This window comes from Moschus berezovskii, chromosome X (genome assembly GCF_049115385.1).
Source record: "Moschus berezovskii isolate FMDL1 chromosome X, NW_MosBer_1.0, whole genome shotgun sequence".
Lineage (NCBI taxonomy): Eukaryota > Metazoa > Chordata > Mammalia > Artiodactyla > Moschidae > Moschus > Moschus berezovskii.
The window spans coordinates 51,546,797-51,571,268 of NC_142488.1; the positions used below are offsets into that span (position 1 = coordinate 51,546,797).

The window sequence follows — 24,472 nt, forward strand, 5'->3', positions numbered from 1 at the left end:
ACAAAGGTGGCATGGGGAATCCTGGAAGTTGACCAGGTCTGGGAAGAATTCCAAATAAGATTTTTATGTTTATGAGCTTGTGATCTAGATGGATATGATAACCAATATTTAGATATGTAAAAGTTCCTTTTCCTTTAAAAAAAGTGAGAAGTATTGAGCTATCATTTATATACGATAGAAGTCAATGATTTAAAGCATTACAGTTTGTCGAGTTTCGACATACGCATACCATTGTGTAAATGCTACCACAGTAAAAATGTAGAAAATGTCCCATTGGTTCGAAAATGCTCCCTTGGGCTATTTGCCAACAGACTGCTTCCTCCACTCCTATACACTGGCAACCACAGATATATTTCTGTGCCTATAGTTGTGCCTTTTCCAGGAATCCATTGACATGAAATCATATAGTACATAGCTTTCTGTGTCTGACATCTCTCATTGGCACAGCTGAGATGCATCCTTGCTGTTACATGCATTAGCAGTTCCTTTTTAAGTGACTGTATAGTATTCTTTTGTATGAGTATACTCTTGTCTTTCTTCCATCTGTATACCAGTTGTTGAATAGTTAGGCTGTTCCTAGGTTTGGCTATCAGGAGTACATGAGTAGACTATTTGAGTAAAGATCTTTGTGTGAGCAAAACTCCTAGTAAGTACGAAAATTCCCACTATAATAGAATAATAAGATGAATGTGCTACTGGAGAAGAGTGAAGAAATAGCTACAGAAGGAATGAAAAGGCTAAGCCAAAGCGGAAACAACTCCCAGTTGTGGCTGTGTCTGGTGGTGAAAGTCAAGTCTGCTTCTAAAAGAACAATATTGTATAGGAACCAGAGATGTATTCAGAGAAATCAGTTACCAGTTCAGAGATTTAAATGTGCAGTGCTCCAAGCAAAAAAATGGAAACAGAGATATGTATCTATGTATTTATTCCATGGAAGTGAGTAAAGCCATTGCAAGCATGATGGAAAATCCAGAAGCAGAGAAGGAAATGGTTCATCAAAGCATGTATAAAAGTAGGTATTAAAAAGCCCTAATATCTATTTCTGTCATGAGTGTCTTCCCAAGACACATTCTCCACTAAGGGAAACCTGGGACTACCTATCAGCACAGTTTGTGGATGCAGAAGAAAGACTGCCCTGGAAGGAAAAAAATATAGTCTTCAAGCCTTTTCTCATCCTGCAGAGACCCTGCGGTTCCAGGACTCTACCTCAGTAGCGGGAATAGCTCAACATGCACTGCACATGCCCAACTCAAGGAGCATGTGCAGTGTGTGTGCACGCGCGCGCGGGCACCCGTTGCTGCGCATGCGCCTTGGTGCGCATAGACCTTCCTGAGCCCGTTCTGTGAGGAGCGTTGGGCCTGAGACAGGTGTGTTTATTCAGTCCCGGTTCTTTCTCATTACTTGAGACTCACCAGGTAGGTTCACAGATCTGCCCTGTCTGGAGTTTAAGTTTGCGTGCGTATGAGGGGGAGCCAGCAAGTTTCAGGCGGGTCGGGTAGTGCTATCTGGGGCCTTTGAGGAGGAAGGCCCTCGAGGTCGTCATCTTTCTCCTCACAGGTGTTGGGACGCCATATTTCTTGTCCCAGTGGCGGGAGAGGAAGGGCGGTGGGCAGAGGAGGGCAGGGGGTCAGATGACGGTTGGGGGGAGACTTGCGGATGCTATTTGAGATATCTGGCTCATTGGGGCCCTGGAACTGGTGACAGAGCACAGAATCTGGGGCCGGCAGTGGGACCTGGGCAGGGGGCGGGGTGGACGATTAAGGAAAGGCCTAGAAACGGGACCGTGGAGGGTTTGTGACCGTATCACGAGTTTTGTGGCAAGGTGCCAAGAGAGAGGGGGACTGGTTGCTCTGTATGCAGACTCAGCTCAGCCACAGACGCTGAGAAAATCGCCATAGTCAGGCTGTAAAGACTGAGCCTTTCTTCCTGTTCCAACTGAATTCCAAGGGAATTGGGGAAAATAGGTCTGGTGAATAGGAGTGTGACAAGAGCAATAGTCCTGAATTTTTTAATTCCTACCAGTATTTCAATAAATATCTTCATGATGTAGAATTCTGTTGTGAAATCAAGCTTCCTCACAAAAATTCTCTGTCTGCCTGTGTACCTTAAGGTGATTTCTCTGCCAGCTTATTGAAGACACAAATGGCTTTGCAAGCAACTGTATTTGGTGTAATTTGAATGCATGTACACTCATACTTAACCAGAGTTTTATTTTGAAATTATTTTCACATATGAAAAAAATAGTCAACATATGGTCATAAAAGTGATCAAATATAGCAGTACTCTTAAATACATTTTCTAAATCACAATATTCCACTTTCAGGGAGAAATATGAGTGGGCAAGTGGCATCAACATTGGGACCTATAGAGCAAGAGTCCTCTGAGCTGGATGAACCTGTGGTTGTGAGTAACGTTCCATTTGATGTTTTCTATTAGCACAAATTTACTTTCGAGAAAATGATGTTAGGTAATACAGATGCAGTGGTCAAGGTCTTCCATGCTGATAAAGGGTGACAGTTTGTCTTAGGAAGGAACATTGATCCAAATGTATTACAGTCTGGCGTTGCCTGGATGAGTATACTGTTAAATTCCCTGGAAATGTGCCCAGTGACTCCCTCCTTCTGCTTATTAACAACAGATTGCATACTTCCATCCAACATAGATTTAAATAACTTCCAAAGTCTTTCTGGGTAACTCTTATGGGAGCTAACTCTTCCCTGTGGGAAGAGTAACTTTATTAAAAGTTAGTACATAGAATTGTGTTGGGAAAATGTTGTTAGGTTTACTTATGATCAGATTATATCTATGTATTATGTATGTTTATGCTATTAGATGTATTAACAACAAAAATTTTCTATTTGCATGCACACTCTACTAGGACCAGCACTCCAGTGTTGAGCAACCTCAACAAGAGGAACCACCACCTAGGATTCAGGATATCACACCGGGAGAGGAGGAAGTAAATGGAGAGGATCCAGTGAATCGTGATGAAGAGAAGGAGAAGGATGCCTCTGAAGGTAAAGTGTATCCGTGCATCATGCCTTAAGACATAACCAGTAAGAGGAGGAAAGGAAACATTAGAAAAGGACTTCAGACAGTTCCTGAAAAACTGAGGAGAGTATAGTTTGCAGGTTAGTGTGGTCGGTCAAATTTTCCCTTGCTTTCAAGACAAAGAGAGGGGGGCAACTAAGTTGTCTGAGGACAATCCTGGAAAAGGAAAATGGCAATAACATTCAGAAAATTCTGCTTTCCTTTTTCTCCAGCAAAACATTCCCAGAATAATGCTCCTGAGGTTCTTATTCATCTCATTTTTAGCATACTAACCTAAGGCTTTTAATTCATAACACCGAGGGAATGAATATCATCATTCCCTTGTTTATACTGTATGCTTTACAGCTGAATTGATGCATTTTTTTTTAAAGATTCTGACCTTGAATCTGATCTCCAGGAATTGGCTGTGGCAAAGACTGGGGGTGAAGGTGGAGATGGTCCTGATGTCAGGGAGGAGTTTGCATCAATTATAGAGCCAGTTGAAGTGCCAGAAGCAGGTATGTCATCCATTCAGAAAGTAATTTATGTGGTTTCTGTTTTTCAGAATATTATATCTTTGCTAATATAGAGGGAACATTACTATTATTTTAATAATAGAGTTCACCTATTCTTTGAAAGATAGTTCAGACCCCAGATGCCTGAGTGCCTAACTTACAGACTTTCAAATAAAGAAACAGACAGGATCAAAGCCATATCAAATTGGAAATAGGAAACCGTTTTCTTCTCCTGAGTATAAGTACTTTAAGCAATAGCTAATTATTTTCAGGTTCTTTTATAATTTCTGCTTGTAACAAATATGGAAAGCATTTGTAATAAATATCAGTTTATATGAAATATGCTCAGGCGTTCAAATAGGTTCTAGTACCAGCTTTAACATAACGTGTGTGATTCTGTGAAATCCCTTAACTTCTAAACTCAACTTTACTCATATAAGTTGTGAATTCAGAACAGATACACTAAAATGCTAATTTTTCAATGCTAATTTTTGCATTCTCTGATTCTCTTTGATGGAATGCATACAAGAATACTCTGTTTTACATGATTTATTTATCATAAAATATCATCGAGTCAAATTTAACAGGGGAATTGAGATTTCATTTTCTGATGGGGGACACATGTACACCTGTGGCTGATTCATGTCAATGTATGGCAAAAACCACCACTATATTTTAATTAGCCTCCAATTAAATTAAATAAATAAAGTTTTTTTAAAGGAGAAAATGAGCCAACATTCTGCTTGATGTTTGTTAAATTCTCTCAAATTCTGAATTCTCTAGCTCTTAAAAAGTAGTTGCATTTTAAATCTTTTCCCCAATGAAGTATGAAATGACTGAACAATGAAATGGCAAAAGATAGTCTAGTTTCCTGTGTCTGTGGCTGATCAAGTTGAGAGAGTGCATGTAGTCAGTGATATTCAAGGCAGGTGTGAGTAAGATACACATGCCAAGCACACTACCTGCCCCCCACGTTTGGTCTATTTTTTTTGGGGGGGTTGCTTATTTTAATTGGAGGATAATTACCTTGCAATACTATGATGGTTTTTGATGATGGCTTTTGCCATACATCCCACTCTTAAAGAACTAATAAAAATCTGAGCCTGCTTGCTCCTTGGAAGGAAAGTTATGACCAACCTTGATAGTATATTAAAAAGCAGAGACATTACTTTGCCAACCAAGGTCCGTCTAGTCAAGGCAATGGTTTTTCCCGTGGTCATGTATGGATGTGAGAGTTGGACTGTGAAGAAGGCTGATCGCCGAAGAATCGATGCTTTTGAACTGTGGTGTTGGAGAAGACTCTTGAGAGTCCCTTATACTGCAAGGAGATCCAACCAGTCCATTCTAAAGGAGATCAATCCTGGATGTTCATTGGAGGGACTGATGCTAAAGCTGAAACTCCAATACTTTGGCCACCTCATGCGACGAGTTGACTCACTGGAAAAGACTCTGATGCTGGGAAAGGTTGGGGGCGGGAGGAGAAGGGGACGACGGAGAATGAGATGGCTGGATGGCATCACCGACTCTGTGGACATGAGTTTGAGTGTACTCCGGGAGTTGGTGATGGACAGGGAGGCCTGGCGTGCTGTGATTCATGGGGTCGCGGAGAGTTGGACACGACTGAGCGACTGAACTGAACTGAACCATATCAAATATGTTATTTTTCCTCTTTGATACATCAGTTTAAAAAGTTTTGAAAGTCAAAGTCTGTAACTCTATTTCTTCCCGCGTAATCAACTTAGTATCTTTCACATACGTGTTTTCCAAATTGCTGACAATTAATTGCCTGCTTCTGATTTTAAAGGAGGGACTTCATGGTTAGGGAAGAATTTACTGTGTATTCCGTTCCGTTCCGTCGCTCAGTCGTGTCCGACTCTATGCGACCCCGTGGACTGTAGCCTACCAGGCTTCTCCGTCCATGGGATTCTCCAGGCAAGAATACTGGAGTGGGTTACCGTTTCCTTCTCCAGGGGATCTTCCCGACCCAGGGATCGAACCCGGGTCTCCCGCATTGGAGGCAAACGCTTTAACCTCTGAGCCACCAGGGAAGCAGCCTTCTAGATATTTTCACTTTACATTTTTGTTCCGTTCCATTAGAACATTTAGACGAAAATACCACTTCCAGACTACTTTCAAGTAACTACAGAACATGATTAAAATGTTCTCATAGAAAAATCTTAGCCCTAAATATGTGTGGTACTTAAAAAGAACAATACATAAATTACAAAGTACATAAATATAAAACCCTGCATACAATATAAAAGGTAAGAGAAAGAGCAACAGAATAAACCTAAGGGAAAAAGAAAAAGATACTTAATAAAAGACAGGTATGAATTTTTAGGAAGAGGAAAATAAATTCAACTAATAAAGACAATGTGCTAGTTTACATAATTTTTTAACACATATATATACACTTTTAAAATATTCTTTTCCATTGTGATTTATCACCGGAGATTTGGACATAGTTCCCTGCGTGGTATAGTAGGACCTTGTTGTTTATCCATTCTGAGTGTAATAGTTTGTATCTGCCAACCCCAAATTCCCAGTCCATTCCTCTCAGTTTACATAATTGTGAAGAAAATGGACAAAGCCCAAATACACATAATAAGAAATATGAATAAGACACTAACGGTATATTACAGAATTAAAACAGTATAATCTGGAACTCAGATATTTTCAGGATATTGATGAAATGGTTAATAGGATAGAAAAACAAATATTATTTAACATACCCCACAGTAACTAAATAACTCAACATCACAGATACCGTGGATGAACTTTTGAAACTGGTCAGAGTTGTCTCTCAAAAGCCATTATCATTGAGAAGCAAAGAAAAATATCTGCTTTTCCAGACGTTCTTTCTGTCTTCCTACTTGCTTTCCTGTCTCACTCATACTCCGTCTTGCTCTCCCTTTTCTTCTCTTCTCTCCTTTTTTTCTTTCTTTTTTTGTGAGAAACAGTCCTATTTCTGCTTCACATTTTGATGTCACCATGTCGCCAGTTATAGTAATGACTTAAAATTAGTGTCACTATATAATTTATTATACCAACCGGAATGCTTTCCAGGGTGAAAAGAAACATTTAGAATTGCATGAGGGCCACAAGTAAAAAGGGGACAAATGTTGAACCAACTTAAAACAACCATATCAGGGATAAATTAGAACAAATGAAAATTTCTATACTTTTCCACAGTAGCGAAGAAACAAATGTAATACTGGCCTTTTTATTTACTTTACTTAAGCAGTAACAGAGATAACAACTGTTTAGCTATCCTATATTCAGAATACTATTTCTAATCAATATATTTAAATGATCCTTTTGGGGAATTTTTTGTTTCATTTTTTGTGTATTTTGTTTTTCTTAGGGTGTTTTTTGTTGTTACATATTTTACTGAATGTGTACACAGTTATGCCTTCTACTGAAAACTACCTTCTGATAAGTTCCACTGATTTAATTTGTTCTGAATTCAGTGTCATTGTTTTCTTGTATAACTAGGAAGACTAGTGTGTTTTTAAAAATACTGGTAATGTGCCTGTAAAATCTCTAGAGAAGATTAACTGAAGGTAAGCCAAAGGGTCGCCCTTAATGTTCTTGTTTTAGTCCATTTTATAAAACTACAACTACAGGGAACTTTGTATACCTCTCCTATCATTGAAATAAAATTCTGTTAAGTAATTTTGATGTTTTAATGTTTATATTATAGGTGAAGGGAAACCATTTGCTTGAATGAAGATAACCTGGAACCATCTATGCTGTTCTTATGCTATATATTTGACTGTTAAAGTTCTGTCAATAAAGTTTCATTTTCTACTCGCACATTCTTTGTTAAATTTATCCCTGGGTGTTTTTTGATTGGGTCGTTTATTTTTCTGGAATTGAGCTGCAGGGGCTGCTTGTATATTTTGGAGATTAATCCTTTATCAGTTGCTTCATTTGCTATTATTTTCTCCCATTCTGAAGGCTGTCTTTTCAGCTTGCTTATAGTTTCCTTTGCTGTGCAGAAGCTTTGATTTTAATTAGGTCCCATTTTTTTATTTTTGCTTTTATTTCCAATATTCTGGGAGGTGGGTCTTGGAGGATCCTGCTGTGATTTAAGTCAGAGAGTGTTTTGCCTACGTTCTCCTCTAGGAGTTTTATAGTTTCTGGTCTTACATTTAGCTCTCTAATCCATTTTGAGTTTATTTTGGTGTATGGTGTTAGGAAGGGTTCTAGTTTCATTCTTTTACAAGTGGCTGACCAGTTTTCCCAGCACCACTTGTTAAAGAGACTGTCTTTTCTCCATTTTATATTCTTGCCTCCTTTGTCAAAGATAAGGTGTCCATAGGTGCGTGGATTTATCTCTGGGCTTTCTATTTTGTTCCATTGATCTATATTTCTGTCTTTATGCCAGTACCACACTGTCTTGATGACTGTGGCTTTGTAGTAGAGCCTGAAGTCCGGCAGGTTAATTCCTCCAGTTCCATTCTTTTTCTTCAAGATTGCTTTGGCTATCCGAGGTTTTTTGTATTTCCATACAAATTGTGAGATTATTTGTTCTAGTTCTGTGAAAAATATCGTTGGTAGCTTGATAGGGATTGCATTGAATGTATAAATTACTTTGGGTAGTATACTCATTTTTACAATATTTATTCTTCCGATCCAGGAACACGGTATATTTCTCCATCTATTAGTGTCCTCTTTGATGGCAGGGCATATTTAAAGTGATGAAAGAAAATAAGCTACAGCACAGACTACTGTACCTAGCAAGGATCTCATTCAAATATGAAGGAGACATCAAAAGCTTTACAGACAAGCAAAAGCTGAGAGAATTCAGCATCACCAAACCAGCTCTCCAACAAATGCTAAAGGACCTTCTCTAGAGAGGAAACACAGAATGAGTGTATAAACTCGAACCCAAAACAATAAAGTAAATGGCAACAGGATCATACTTATCAATAATTACCTTAAATGTAAATGGGTTGAATGCCCCAACCAAAAGACAAAGACTGGCTGAATGGATACAAAAACAAGACCCCTACATATGTTGTCTATAAGAGACCCACCTCAAAACGAGGGACACATACAGACTGAAAGTGAAGGGCTGGAAAAAGATATTCCATGCAAATAGAGACCAAACGAAAGCAGGAGTAGCAATACTCATATCAGATAAAATAGACCTTAAGACAAAGGCTGTGCAAAGAGACAAAGAAGGACACTACATAATGATCAAAGGATCAATCCAAGAAGAAGATATAACAATTATAAATATTTATGCACCCAACATAGGAGCACGGCAATATGTAAGACAAATGCTAACAAGTATGAAAGGGGAAATTAACAATAACACAATAATAGTGGGAGACTTTAATACCCAACTTACACCTGTGGATAGATCAACTAAACAGAAAATTAACAAGGAAATATAAACGTTAAATGATACAATAGACCAGTTAGACCTAATAGATATCTATAGGACATTTCAACCCCAAAGAATAAATTTCACCTTCTTCTCAAGCGCACATGGAACCTTCTCCAGGATAGATCACATCCTGGGCCATAAATCTAGCCTTGGTAAATTCAAAAAAATTGAAATCATTCCAAGCATCTTTTCTGACCACAATGCAGTAAGACTAGATCTCAATTACAGGAGAAAAACTATTAAAAATGCCAACATACGGAGGCTGAACAACACGCTGCTGAATAACCAACAAATCAGAGAAGAAATAAAAAAAGAAATCAAAATATGCATAGAAATGAATGAAAATGAAAACACAACAACCCAAAACCTGTGGGACAACTGTAAAAGCAGTGCTAAGGGGAAGGTTCATAGCATAACAGGCATACCTCAAGAAACAAGAAAAAAGCCAACTAAATAACCTAACTCCACACCTAAAGCAACTAGAAAAGGAAGAAATGAAGAACCCCAGGGTGAGTAGAAGGAAAGAAATCTTAAAAATTAGGGCAGAAATAAATGCAAAAGAAACAAAAGAGACCATAGCAAAAATCAACAAAGCCAAAAGCTGGTTCTTTGAGAGAGTAAATAAAATTGACAAACCACTAGCCAGACTCATCAAGAAACAAAGGGAGAAAGACCAAATCAATAAAATTAGAAATGAGAAGGGAGAGATCACAACAGGCAACACAGAAATACAAAGGATCATAAAAGACTACTATCAGCAATCATATGCCAATAAAATGGACAGCTTGGAAGAAATGGACAAATTCTTAGAAAAGTACAACTTTCCAAAACTGAACCAGGAAGAAATAGAAAATCTGAACAGACCCATCACAAGCACGGAAACTGAAACTGTAATCAGAAATCTTCCAGCAAACAAATCCCAGGTCCAGATGGCTTCACAGCTGAATTCTACCAAAAATTTAGAGAAGAGCTAACACCTATCCTACTCAAACTCTTCCAGAAAATTGCAGAGGAAGGTAAACTTCCAAACTCATTCTATGAGGCCACCATCACCCTAATACCAAACCCTAACAAAGATGCCACAAAAAAAAAACAGAACGACAGGCCAATATCACTGATGAACATTGATGCAAAAATCCTTAACAAAATTATAGCAATCAAAATGCAACAACAGATTAAGAAGTTCATACATCATGACCAAGTGGGCTTTATCCCAGGGATGCAAGGATTCTTCAATATCCGCAAATCAATCAACGTAATACACCACATTAACAAATTGAAAAATATAAATCATATGATTATCTCAATAGATGCAGAGAAAGCCTTTGACAAAATTCAACATTCATTTATGATCAAAACCCTCCAGAAGGAAGGAATAGAAGGAACATTCCTCAATGTAATAAAAGCTATATATTACAAACTCACAGCAAACATTATCCTCAATGGTGAAAAATTGAAAGCGTTTCCCCTAAAGTCAGGAACAAGACAAGGGTGCCCACTCTCACCACTGCTATTCAACATACTTTTGGAAGTTTTGGCCGCAGCAATCAGAGTAGAAAAAGACATAAAAGGAATCCAAATCGGAAAAGAAGTAAAACTCTCACTGTTTGCAGATGACATGATCCTCTACACAGAAAACCCTAAAGACTGTACCAGAAAATTACTAGAGCTAATCAATGAGTATAGTAAAGTTGCAGGATATAAAATCAACACACAGAAATCCTATACACTAACAATGAGAAAATAGAAAGAGAAATTAAGGAAACAATTCCATTCACCGTTGCAACGAAAAGAATAAAATACTTAGGAATAAATCTACCTAAAGAAACAAAAGACCTATATATAGAAAACTATAAAACACTGGTGAAAGAAATCAGAGAGGACACTAATAGATGGAGAAATATACCGTGTTCATGGATTGGAAGAATAAATATTGTGAAAATGAATATATTACCAAAAGTAATCTATAAGTTCAATGCAATCCCTATCAAGCTACCAACGGTGTTTTTCACAGAGCTAGAACAAATAATTTCACAATTTTTATGGAAATACCAAAAACCTCGAATAGCCAAAGCAATCTTGAGAAAGAAGAAAGGACCTGGGGGAATCAACCTGCCGGACTCCAGGTCTACTACAAAGCCACAGTCATCAAGACGGTACGGTACTGGCATAAAAACAGAAAGATAGATCAATGGAACAAAATAGAAAGCCCAGAAATAAATCCATTCACCTGTGGACACCTTATCTTTGACAAGGGAGGCAAGAATATTCACTGGAGAAAAGACAGTGTCTTTAACAAGTGGTGCTGGGAAAACATGTCAGCCACTTGTAATAGAATGAAACTAGAACCCGTCCTAACACCATACACCAAAATAAACTCAAAATGGATTAAAGATCTAAATGTAAGACCAGAAACTATAAAACTCCTAGAGGAGAACATAGGCAAAACACTCTCCGACATAAATCACAGCAGGATCCTCCATGACCCACCTCCCAGAATATTGGAAATAAAAGCAAAAATAAAAAAAAAGGGACCTAATTAAAATTAAAAGCTTCTGCACAGCAAAGGAACCTATAAGCAAGGTGAAAAGACAGAATGGGAGAAAAAAATAGCAAATGAAGCAACTGACAAAGGATTAATCTCAAAAATATACAAGCAACTCTTGCAGCTCAATTCCAGAAAAATAAACGACCCAATCAAAAAATGGGCCAAAGAACTAAACAGACATTTCTCCAAAGAAGACATACAGATGGCTAACAAACACGCGAAAAGATGCTCAACATCACTCATAATCAGAGAAATGCAAACCAAACCACAGTGAGGTACCATTTCACGCCAGTCAGAATGGCTGCTATCCAAACGTCTACAAGCAATAAATGCTGGAGAGGGTGTGGAGAAAAGGGAACCCTCTTACACTGTTGATGGGAATGCAAACTAGTACAACCACTAGGGAGAACAGTGTGGAGATTCCTTAAGAAACTGGAAATAGAACTGCCATACGACCCAGCAATCGCACTCCTGGGTGTACATACCGAGGAAACCAGAATTGAAAGAGACACATGTACTCCAATGTTCATCGCAGCACTGTTTATAATAGCGAGGACATGGAAGCAACCTAGATGTCCATCTGCAGAAGAATGGATAAGAAAGCAGTGGTACATTTACACAATGGAGTATTACTCAGCCATTAAAAAGAATAGATTTGAATCAGTTCTAGTGAGGTGGATGAAACTGGAGCCTATTATACAGAGTGAAGTAAGCCAGAAAGAAAAACACCAATACTGTACACTAACGCATATATATGGAACTTAGAAAGATGATAAGGATAACCCTGTATGCGAGACAGCAAAAGAGACACAGATGTATAGAACAGTCTTTTGGACTCTGTGGGAGAGGGCGAGGGTGGGATGATTTGGGAGAATGGCATTGAAACATGTGTATTATCATATGTGAAACGAATCTCCAGTCCAGGTTGGATGCATGATACAGGATGCTCGGGGCTGGTGTACTGGGATGAACCAGAGGGATGGGATGGGGAGGGAGGTGGGAGGAGAGTTCAAGATGGGGAACACATGTACACCCGGGGCAGATTCATGTCAGTGTATGGCAAAACCAATACAATAATATAAAGTAATTAGCCTCCAATTAAAATAAATAAATTTTAAAAAAAGAAAAGAAAAACAAAACCCAAGGGTCCCTCCCCATCCCCACTGATCCCCTTCAGTGCCTCTGCACGTGTAGGGAAACCTTTCCTCCTCTAGCTGACCCTCAGGAACACTAACCCCCAACTAGCCTCCACAACTCCTCCCCACTCGCTCCCCACTCCCACATCATACAGGGTTGCTCTGGTGTTCCTCTGGTCCACCTGGGTTCCAAGGCTCCCTGCCAGCATCCAGTAGGTGCCCTAGATGCCTCACATTCTTGATAGTATCGTTTGAAGGATAAAAGTTTTAATTTTGATGATTCCAAATTGCCTATTTTTGTTTCCTTTGGTGCTTGCGCTTTTTGTATCATATCTAGGAAATCATTGTCTAATCCAGGATTAACATTTACATTTCCGTTTTCTTCTGAGTGCTTTACAGTTTTAGCTCTTATATTTAGGTGTTTCATCAGTTTTTAGTTATTTGTTATATACAGTGTGAGGTATAGGTCGAAGTTGATTCTTTTGCATGTGAACATCCAGTTATCCCAAGACCATTTGTTGAAACATTATTCTTTGCCATTGAATGGCCTCTACACCCCTCACAATAATCAACTGACCATAGAGATACGGCCTTGTTTCGTGACTCTCCGTTCTATTCCATTATCTGTCTATTATGTCAGTGCCATAATGCCTTGATTATTGTAGGTTTGAAGTGAGTTTTGAAATTGGGAAGAGTAAGTACTTGTTCTTTCTCCACACTGTTTTGGCTATCCCAGGACCCTTTTAATTCTTATAATTCTAGGATCAGTTTGTTGATTTCTGGTGGAAAAGAGCAGTTTGAATTTTGATAAGCCTCTATTAGGGGAGTACTGCCATCTTAACACAATAGTAAGTCTTCCAACCCATAAATGTGATCTCCCGCATCCATAAAAATCTGAGCAAGCTCCAGGAGTTGGTGATGGACAGGGAAGCCTGGTGTGCTGCAGTCCATGTGATCGCAAAGAGTCGGACACAACTGAGTGACTGAACTGAAGTGAAATTTCCACTTATCTAGACCATCTTTAATTTCACTTAGCAATGTTTTGTAGTTTGTATTGTACAAGTCTTGAACGTGTATAGAGATCTATTTGCTCTTTGTATATGACCTTGTATTCTGCAAACCTGTCGAGCCCCTGTATTAGGTCTAATAGTCTCTGTGGTGAGAGGGTGGTTCTTTAGGATTTTCTATACACAAGGTTATATCATGGATCGACAAGAAGGCAGAGGAGTAGGTGGACGGGGAATACAGCTCTCTCCACGGATACATCAGGAATATACCTGCAGACACAGAAGTGCATGCAGAACACCAGCTGAGCGCGGACAGGAGTACCTGACCAGTGGGAAAGAACATATAGAACCACGCAAAACTCGGTAGGATGAAGGAACTAGGGGGGAAAACGGGACTGTTAGTAGGGCTGGACCTGCCCTCGGTGGGTGGGGGAACTGAAGCAGGGGTCTGATCCCCACATCGGGGCAATTGTCTGAGTCAGAGGAGAAACATTCACAGCTCATCTGTGGCAGCCTAAATGGAATGAGAATCAGACATCCTTGCCGCATTCATACATACCCTAGATGGCGCAGTGGCTGGGAGCTGGAGTTTAGGCATTGTGGAGCAATCCCAGGGGAGGGCTGGTGTTGACTGCAGAGAGACAGATGGAGGGGATGTGAGGGAGGAGACTGTGGTGGGAAATGCCTGTGGAGGAAATCCGGGCAGCCATGGAAGTAAGGTGATACTGCTGAGTCATGCATAGGGTGTGGAGCCATCACCATAGCCTCTCGACCCCCACATGCCCGCTTTGGCATCTGAACAATAGAGAGGCTGGCCCATCAAACACCTGATGCACTGAACTGCAGAGTAGGACCCCACCCAGGGTGCCCCTTTCAGTGAGTGATGCGCGAACAACAGAGAAGGACTCCAGGTAAGGAAGCCCTCTAAGTGCCTGAATGGGCAGAGCTATGGAGAAAGACTGGCCAAAGAGGCCTTCTGATCGCCAGCTACAAGAGGCTTGAAAAAGGACTCTGATAGGGCCATAACTCCTGCGGCGGAGGCAGTCCATGTCCCTGCACACTTGGCATCGCCAGGGTCCCCGCAAGCCAAGCTGCTGTGAAACGTTCACGCTCAACTCTCACTGGTGCAGAGCTGCCACAGGCAAAAAAAGTCTTATATCTATGCGTGCAGGGTCACTTCAGTAGTGTCCGACCCCTGTGGACTATGGGTTGCCAGGCTTCTCTGTCAGGGAGAGGGGTTCTCCAGGCAAGAATACTGGAGCGTGTTGGCCAATACTGGTTGCCATACCCTTCTAGAGCACTATAATTCCTGCTGCCCTAGCCGTCAACCCCCTGAGTACCTGGTGTTGCCAGAACACCTGCGACTCAAGCAGCCGCACCACCTCCACACCTGGCCCTCACAGGGGCAAACCCAAGTCCTCCAGGGCAGCCTCAGGAGCAAACCCCAGTGGAAGACCCATATACAGAGGTGGAAATAAAACCACAATTGAAACCCATGGGGAGTGCGACTAAGGAAGAAGACCCAAAACCCTCCCACCAGCTGTACAAGCTGCAGATTAAATCCACACGATCAACTAGGCAGACTCTGTGTCTGTGGAATATATAAAAGATCACTGAGAGCTCCCACAAAAGATTACGTCATCTGCAAATAGAATAGCTTTACTTCTTTTCCAATGTAGATTCATTTTATTTCTTTCTCTTGCTTAATTCCCCTGTCCAGAACCTCCAGGACAATGTGGAATAGAAGTGGTTAAGAGATGGTATCCTTCTATTGTTCCTGATTTTCAGGGGAAGTACTTCTGCCTTTTATCATTAAGTACGATGATAGCTGTGGGTTTTTCATAGATGTTTTATATCAGATTGAAAATGTTGCCTTCTACGTCTAGTTTGAGTCTTTGTATCTTGAACGGATGCTGAATTTTGTCCAATGCTTTTTAGGCAGCTACTGAGATGATAATGTGGTTTTTCTCCCTTATTCTACTGATGTGGTATATTAACCTAATTGATTCTTAATATTAAATCAACAAGGACAAGGATTTTGTAAGGATTTTTCACTTTCATGCTGCTGCTGCTAAGTCGCTTCAGTCGTGTCCGACTCTGTGCGACCCCATAGACAGCAGCCGACCAGGCTCCGCTGTCCCTGGGATTCTCCAAGCAAGGACACTGGAGTGGGTTGCCATTTCCTTCTCCAATGTGTGAAAGTGAAATCGCTCAGTCGTGTCTGACTAGTAGCGACCCCATGGACTGCAGCCCACCAGGCTCCTCTGGCCATGCGATCTTCTAGGCAAGAGTACTGGAGTGGCTTGCCATTGCCTTCTCCGTTTCACTTTCACAGATGCTGCCAAAATGCTGTCCATCAGGAAAGCTGATGTCCATCAGTAAAGCAGGAGAAGTAAAGCTTGTTTACTACCTCGTCACATCATTCTTGGAGCAGACTCTCTGATGCAGTGAACAGGATGCTTGGACCTTTGCTCATCATGGAGTTCACCAGTTGTGTAGGAGGGAGGCTGAGCACGGTTAGAAATGCAAAACAGTCGGGTCCCAGCCAGGACCAACAAGCCTGAGTGAAAAATGGCTCCCCACGGGGTCTCACCTCCTGGGGGTGTTGGAGGGTGAGGTGTGAGACGAACAGGCCATTGTGGCTGCAGAGATGGGAAGCACAACCACAGGAAGTAGAAGGTACTACAGGGGAGAGGGTTCCATTCGGCAACAGTGCAAGTCCTGCGTATGGAAGGACAAACCGTCCACCACTGCCCAGGGTGACCAACCGCAGCCTTTGACACAGATGGGGAGGATGCTACCCTGGCGACCCAGGCCTCAAACCTGGACCGAGGGGAGTCCCCTTCCTCAGATGTCCAGGAGGACGCTCCAGCCCCATTTTGGCCATGCCCACCGACTGCAGCTTTGAATACACAAGCAGCAGTGATTGGTTGTGGGGCTTGGGAAGCAAGGAATCCTAGAACACTCTGGGGAGCCCACGTGGAAAGCACAGGCTCAGGGTCTCACGGGGTAGAGGGACAGAGACCCAGATCAGACCAGGGCTCACACAGTTAGGTGCTGAGGTTGATGGGCAAGAGTTCACAGTGGGGGTCCTTGGCCTGAGCACTGGAGGACCAGTGGAACCCAGTCTCCAGGAGCGTTCGCTGCCCAGTAAACAGGCTGGAGACGCTTCCCCAGTCAGTGCCTGCTTCAGTGAGGTCACTCTAGGAGTCAGCTGGCATCCGTGGGCGAATCTCTGAGTTTGAGGCAATCAAGCGTCTGAGTTGCAGTGTCCTAAGCACTTCTAAGGTGCCACCTCACTTGAAGAAAACCCTGTCACCCCTGCAGGACCTTGAGTCCAGCTCTTTCTCTCAGAGACCCCCTCCATTTCCCCCCAGCCCTGAGGGAAGTGCCTTGGACGCCTGGTCTCGGTCTGGATTTTCTCTGGATCCTGGAGAGATGTTCAGTTCAGCCCTCACCGGGACATTAAAACAGACACCTATGTGTGGGCAGTAGAGAGGTCCTGCAGAATGCAGGGAGCGGGCAAGGTCCTCAGGGGATCGTCTGAGGCAGCGCAGGTGCTCGCTGAGAGGCCACAAATGGGGTGAGGATGTAACTGAGGCCCTGTGAGCAGAGTTAGGAGAGGGCCTAAAGAGGATCCTGGAGTGGGAGGGAGGCCTGGTGGAAGGTGAGGGGAGAGGGTGGAGATTTGGGGACAGAGAGGATTTGTAGCAGCTGTCACCAGGAGAGGGACTCTGGAAAATGACAGATGATTAGAGGGATGTGAGACAGCAGTCATAGGCACAGTGAGCGGAAGACCTCTCCTCTCTCCAGAATTCAGTAGCCCACAGTGTGTGCTGAGACATGACAGAGAGGACCAGGTCCCTGGGACTCGTTCTGTGGATCTGGGATTCACTCTGAACCTCCCGTGGGGCAGGATACAAAGTCGCCACGACCAGAGGTGACCAGGGTGGGTTAGGTCCATTCTGAGGACCCAGACATGGGAAATCAATTTCAGAACCCCTCAGCTCTCAGGCAATCCCCACCCCTGGGATGAATCTGCCTTCCTCAGGAGGACATCCTGGTGAATGTAGACTGCAGGGACAGCAGGACTGGAGGCCTCTCTCCCTTGGGGTTGACTGAACAGAGACTCAGTGCAAATGCCAACATCGCAGCCCAGAGGGAAAGATGTAGGGCTTTGTGTCCCAGGGTGCAGGCTGTAGGCTCTGGGGGAGGTGGGTGTAGCCTCCGAGCTAAAGGAGAGCTGTTCGATAGAGCTGCGTCTACTTAAAGAAGAGCATACAACAGGAGAGATGTGAGTTTAAGCTGGATTTGGAGTCTTCTCGGAACTACAACCCAGGACACAGCTCCTCCGTGAGCTCGGAGGAAACTGCTTGGAGGAGGTAGCAGAGAAATCAGTATGATTTCTGCCTAGGAAGCACATGCACTCAAGCGTGCATATTGGTAAAAGATCACTGTGAAACACAGAGATCAGATGTCACAAGTTCATTATTTTCATGCTTTTCTGTGTGTGGAAGATGCAAGAATCTAGGGTCGCTGAACCTTTTCCTGAGGTATCTGTAAAAAAATAAAGGCCAACTTGTCCAAAGCTGAGTGTGCCTCATACAGTTTTTCACCCTAAATTCCTTCAGAGTGTACTTCAGGTCAGCAATTACAGTGGTTACAACTTAACACTTGTAGAACTGGCTGTGAGTAATGCTGTTTGTCTTAAGGATAGGAATTCACCTGAGGCCAGATGTTCAAGCTGGATTTAGAAAAGGCAGAGGAACCGGAGATCAAATTGCCAACATCCTTTGGATCATAGGAAAAGGAAAAGAGTTCCAGAAAAACATCTCCTTCTGCTTTATTGACTAGGCCAAAGCCTTTGAATGCATGGACCACAACAAACTCCGGAAAATTCTGAAAGAGATGGGAATACCAGATCACCTGATCTGCCACTTGAGAAATATGTATGCAGGTCAGGAAGCACCAACGAGAACTGGACATGGAACAACAGACTGGTTCCAAATAGGAAAAAGGGTAACTCAAGGCTGTATATTGTCACCCTGCTTATTTAACTTACATGCAGAGTATATCATGAGAAATGCTGGACTGGAAGAAGCACAATCTAGAATCAAGATTGCCAGGAGAAATGTCAATAACTTCAAATACACAGATGACACCACCCTTATGGCAGAAAGTGAAGAACTAAAGAGTCCCTTGAAGAAAATGGAAGAGGAGAGTGAAAAAGTTGGCTTAAAACTCCATATACAGAAAACTAAGATCATGGCATCTGTCCCATCACTTCATGGCAAATAGATGGGGAAACAGTGGAAACACTGACAGACTTTATTTTGGGGGGCTCCAAAATCACTGCAGATGGTGACTGCAGCCATGAAATTAAAAGACGCTTTCTCCTTGGAAGAAAAATTAGGACCAACCTAGACAGCATGTTCGGAGAAGGCAATGGCAAGCCACTCCAGTACTCTTGCCTAGAAAATCCCATGAACGGAGGAGCCTGGTAGGCTGCAGTCATGGGGTCGCTACAAGTCAGACATGACTGAGCGACTTCACTTTCACTTTTCACTTTCACACATTGGAGAAGGAAATGGCAACCCACTCCAGTGTTCTTGCCTGGAGAATCCCAGGGATGGGGGAGCCTGGTGGGCTGCCATCTATGGGGTCGCACAGAGTCGGACACGACTGAAGTGACTTAGCAGACAGCATGTTAAAAAGCAGAAACAGTACTTTGCCAACAAAGGTCCATCTAGTCAAGGCTATGGTTTTCCCAGTAGTCATGTATGGATGTGAGAGTTGGACTATAAAGAAAGTTGTGCGCTGAAGAATTGATGCTTTTGAACCGTGGTGTTGGAGAAGAGTCTTGAGAGTCCCTTAGACTGCAAGGAGTTCCAACCAGTCCATCCTAAAGGAAATCAGTCCTGAATATTCATTGGAAGGACTGATGCCGAAACTGAAGCTCCAATACTTTGGCGACCTGATGTGAAGAACTGACTCATTTGAAAAGACCCTGATGCTGGGAAAGACTGAAGGCGGGAGGAGAAGGGGATGACAGAGGATGAGATGGTTGGATGGCATCACCGACTCAACGGACATGAGTTTGAGTAAACTCCGGGAGCTGCCGATGGACAGGGAGGTCTGGCATGCTGCAGTCCACAGGCACTCAAAGAGCCAGACACGACTGAACAACTGAATTGAACTGAGAGTTGGAACTGACTAAGACGGCTAGGGTCTATGTCCTCAGGTGTGACGTACTTGAGCTGTTTTGGGTTGATGTCCAGGATGAGTGCTCTCTGAACTCTTCGTGGATCTCTGTCCCAGGCATGAAGTCTCTGAACTCTTTGGGAGGGTTTTGTCCAGAGGGTTGGGTCTCTGAGCTGTTCATGTATCTGCATATGAGAATAGTCTTAAGAGGAAGGCTGGATGGACCCCATTCCCATGGGTCTTAGAAGTAGACCTGTGATATCACACTGGCTGAGATTTCTACCATGCCTCCCTACAGAGATAAAAGCTTGTGGCCCCATCCTCAGGGAGGGCGAGTCATGTGCAGTACACAGGAGGCTGCAGTAACAATACTGATAAGAACAATACTTCCTGACATGACTACCACCCTTGATAGGGGCCCTGTGAAAAAACTGTGTACACACACTCATTCAGACAGTCTGCCCAACCCACGACAAAGAGGCCACCATTTGCAGATGGGAGCCCAAGGCCCAGTGCAGATGGAAGGTCTCGGCTCTTGAGGACAGGAGGAAGTAGATGCAGGCTTGGGCTCCTTGGAGGAGGCAGGGAAGACTCAGCAGAACCCTGGCCAGGTAGTGGGTGTGTGATGTTGGAACAGGGCCACAAGGACCCCGTGACTGTCTCAGTGTCAGGATATGATTCTGTGTCTCCCCATCACACACCCAGCTTCTTGCCTGATGTATGGAATGTAATCTGCACGTGCCCTGGGGATGTGGTGGTGGAAAATACAGGGGTGAACCTCCAAGCAGTTGGGGAGAAACCTCACATTCACCAATTTGCATGAGGCTCCACCACAAATGCAGAGATCCCTGCCTCTCTTTCCCCCATCAAAGCATTCATTGGCACTGAGGTCAGCAGGAGGGCAGTCAGGGCTGGACAGGTTGTGAGGGACCCTGTGTTCAGCATGAGCCTCCCCATGACTGGAACATCTCCATGTCTTGATCAGGGCTGAGGACCCTGATGTGTGCCAAGGGAGCATGATTAAGACGCAGGCCACGGGCAACAGAATCATTTCCTAGAGACAGTCCCTGGTGGGGGCGGGGTGTGGAGCAGCTTCTTTCCTCCTGAAGAGATAGGTACATCATCCAGTAGCAGGGCTGGGGGCCCATAGGTGGGTGCTAATTGGGATCCTTTTCTGCCAGAAATAGTCTCTCTGACCCTGTCCAGTGGTCTATCTTTGTCTTTCTTCCTGCCATCTCTGTGCCTGTTACATCCTCCCTCTTTGCCTTTACGAGACTGACTGTGACCTCACTCATTCCGTGAGGGTCCTTCCTCTGTCTCTCCTGAGGGTCTCATCAATTGACACGGATGTTCACTGGGATCAGTAGGGGGGTTTACCCTTGAGTGTAGGGGATTCCAGGAAAGGCATGTTCAACTGCAGAGGGTCTGTGGTTTTCCTGGGATGAATCTAGAGCTCCTCAACAATCATTGTGTGATCGGGGACTCTGAAAGAACCCTGGGGCTTCTCTGGTAAGAAACCTCCTGTGGTTCAAGTCCAAGTCCCCGCTACGGCCAGAAGGCCCTAGGGGATCACCCCTCATCAGATCTCCTGGCTCTCCCTCCATCATGCTGTGACAGTCACATAGCCCTCCTCACTCTTTTCATACACACTACGCTGAGTTCCACTCCCCAGTTTTCCCACTGGCCTTAACTCTGTCTGGGATACTTTTCGCCCAGATAGGCATCTCCTCTAGGCTTTTGTTCAAATGTCACAATCTTAGAAGGAACTTCCCTGGCCACTCTTTCTAGATATTATCCCCTCTCTCTATTTCACTATCCCGGTTTAATGTTAATCACAGCAGTTATGAACACCCGATAAATTACTTATCTTTTGGGGCTGTATGACCCCAACACAATGTAAGTTCCATGAAGCCAAAGTTGATTTTCTCTTTCCTAACACACATAGTTGTGCTTGACAGAAACTGTGGAGAGGATGAATGAATGTCGGAATGAATAAGCAAATTTAAACTTGTTGAGAGAGGCATAGCTACACAGGCTAAAGATTCTGCTAGGGAACATATTCAGGGAGGACAAGATGGTGACAAAGCCATGGTCTTTATCTCACTTATGTGGTGTCCTTGGGTCCCCTCGGAGTTGACCCCTTTCCTAACAGAATGGAAAGTCCTGTTGTCCTTCTCACATATTACTCGCAGTCAACGACAGAGGCCTTCCCCATTCCAGACCTTCAGATCCCAGTCAGAAAATTTCTCTCCCCTGCCCAGGGGGGCTGGCTTTCCCCATTGAGACCTATTCTGTATTAAACAGGAAAGCACAAACAAGCACAATGCCCAGCACAGAGAAAATGCTTTCAGTGCTTCCTGTTACGATAGTGGCCACTACAGAGAAGTAATCTTCAGTTTCGGAAGACATTTTTCCGAGTCCAAGATTGCAGCAATCGGTGGGGTTTTCATCCTAACTTTGCCTTTCCGCCCTTGGAGGATCACCCTCTAATGGTCCACCGGCATCTACATCGGCTGTTCCCCAGTCTCACCACCAAGGGGCGCGCGAGGTGAAACAGTTCCGTCCTGGTATGTACCACTGAGGGGTAGCGGTAAGACCACCCACTCTGGAAGGTACCATCGAGAGGGCGTATGACAACAAAGAGAGTCGGGCATCGACCAGAGTTCCTAGCGGAGGCACCCATGGCACCACTGGGTCCATCCCCATTCGCTCTATTCCGTCTTACCGCTGCATTTGAGTCCGAGTGGACACCGGTGTTAAGCGGCAACTGTCTTCGTCTCGTTTCCAATTCCACCCCTTGGTTTCTACATGGTTACATCCAAGCGGGGACCGCTACGGAGCCAGCTGGGCTGCCAGTTTGAGGTCTGGCGTCAGGAAGCGTTCTGGGCGTTGATTGGTCACCGCGTGATCGCCGGAATTAGCTCTTCCAGGGCGCGAATCGGCGCCGGAAGTCCCGTGACTTCCGCCCTGCTTCGTCTCATGGCCAGCTCTGATTGGCTGGCTGGCTGTTACAGGCACTGGGGCCGCAGAGCTGGAACTGAGGGCGAGAGGCGTGTTGCGGTGCGCGGCTTTTTCAGTTCACTTCAGTTCAGTCGCTCAGTCGTGTCCGACTCTCCGCGACCCCATGAATCACAGCACGCCAGGCCTCCCTGTCCATCACCAACTCCCGGAGTTCACTCAAACTCATGTCCATCAAGTAGGTGATGCCATCCAGCCATCTCATTCTCTGTCGTCCCCGTCTCCTCCCGCCCCCAATCCCTCCCAGCATCAGAGTCTTTTCCAGTGAGTCGTCTCTTCGCATGAGGTGGCCAAAGTATTGGAGTTTCAGCTTTAGCATCAGTCCTTCCAATGAACACCCAGGATAATTTTTCTCCAAGTTTTATTGCTTTTCCCGAAGGGGTCGAATAGCTGCCCTGGTTAGTGGCGAGGTTTGGCGCAGTCGCTGGCTGTGCATGGTGACGGCGTTTCAGTCTTCTTTAGCTCTCGCTCAGTCTGGATCGTGCGGCAGCGCACGGTTATTCGCACAAATGCATCATGTCCAGGGAGAGGTCTCTGAGTTTGCTGTCTCTCGCTGGAGAGTAACCTGTGTCAAGGAGCCTGGGCTTGTGTATCGCTATGTGTGACAACACAGGTGCTGTTTGGTTACTTTTGATCTCCTTGAGCCTTTGGGCGGAGTTGTGAGTGGTGGGATATTTGATCTGAGTGGATTTTCTGAGCCATTGTACAGAGCCCCTAGGATGCGTGTGCCTGTATTCCGGGGTGTGCATTTTTGGAGCTTTCTGGCATTTCAGTCCCTGGGTGTGAGATCTCTGTGTAGGCGTGTGCACCTGAGATTGTGAGAGCTCTGAGTTTTTGATTCTGGGCCCCAAGTTGTGATGTCTCTGAGCTGCTTTAAGGATGGCTTTGTCTAAAGGTGTCAGCTATCAGCTGCTTGGGGATCTGTGCACAGGGTGCAGGTTTTCCATTTGTCTGGAGACTTTATCTAAACGTTATACGATGTTCTTGACTTATTAAAAGTTCTGTCTTTCCGTTTAGGGTTTTTGTATTAGACTCCTAAGTGTCGAGTGCTTTGGGAGTCAGTCTCCATGATGTGAAGTATCTGTGCAGTTCTCATTTGTTTCTGTCTGGAAGAGTTTGGTCTTTTTGGAGGGTCTTTGTCACAGTGTGTATGGTTATGGTCTCAGTTGTGTTTGAGGGTCTGAGACGAGTTGTGTGCTCTCTGTGCAGATTCAGTGAGCTCTTTTTGGTGTCTCTGGGTATCTATCTGAGCTGCTTGGAGTCTTTGTGTCAGAAATAAAACCTCTTATGTTCTTCGGTGTTCTTGGAGGTCTCTGTCCAGGAACTGAGGGTTTGGAAGCCGGCAGACATGATTCCGAGGCCTGGAACCTGACATGCTGACTGTGTTGTTGAACATAACAGTTGTCTCCTGGAATCTCAGTATGTATCATAATTATTATAATGGGGCCAGTGCGCGTCTTGGAGAGTACCTGTGCATGTTAGCCTTGTGTGTTGCTTGTCCTTCAGCAAATGTTTTCTGAGCACTTGCCATATACCTGAGCACTATTGGAGGAGTTTGTGACAGGACAGAACTGACCAAGTCTCCTTTCATAGACTTGGTGGTCAGTAAATAAATCAAG

The 24,472-nt window shown here is 43.8% G+C and overlaps 1 protein-coding gene and 1 long non-coding RNA gene across 4 annotated transcripts in view; one reads left to right on the forward strand and one right to left on the reverse strand.

The window, feature by feature from the left end:
- LOC129535017 (X antigen family member 5-like) overlaps positions 1–7,361 on the forward strand; it is a 247,618-nt gene extending 240,257 nt beyond the window's left edge. For 2 of the 3 annotated variants that reach the window (XM_088833575.1, XM_088833576.1), the window contains 4 exons: positions 2,324–2,403; positions 2,879–3,017; positions 3,423–3,548; positions 7,249–7,361. In XM_088833575.1, coding sequence (XP_088689701.1) covers positions 2,332–2,403; positions 2,879–3,017; positions 3,423–3,548; positions 7,249–7,271 — 360 coding nt within the window. In that variant the 5' untranslated portion in view covers positions 2,324–2,331 and the 3' untranslated portion in view covers positions 7,272–7,361. The remainder of the gene's footprint in view (positions 1–2,323; positions 2,404–2,878; positions 3,018–3,422; positions 3,549–7,248) is intronic. The other variant, XM_088833577.1, reaches the window with a different exon arrangement.
- Positions 1–22,807, reverse strand: part of LOC148773302 (uncharacterized) — a 53,249-nt gene extending 30,442 nt beyond the window's left edge. Inside the window, exon 1 of the long non-coding RNA XR_016036817.1 lies at positions 22,561–22,807. This is a non-coding gene — a long non-coding RNA (uncharacterized LOC148773302). The remainder of the gene's footprint in view (positions 1–22,560) is intronic.
- Positions 22,808–24,472: the final 1,665 nt, after the last annotated feature.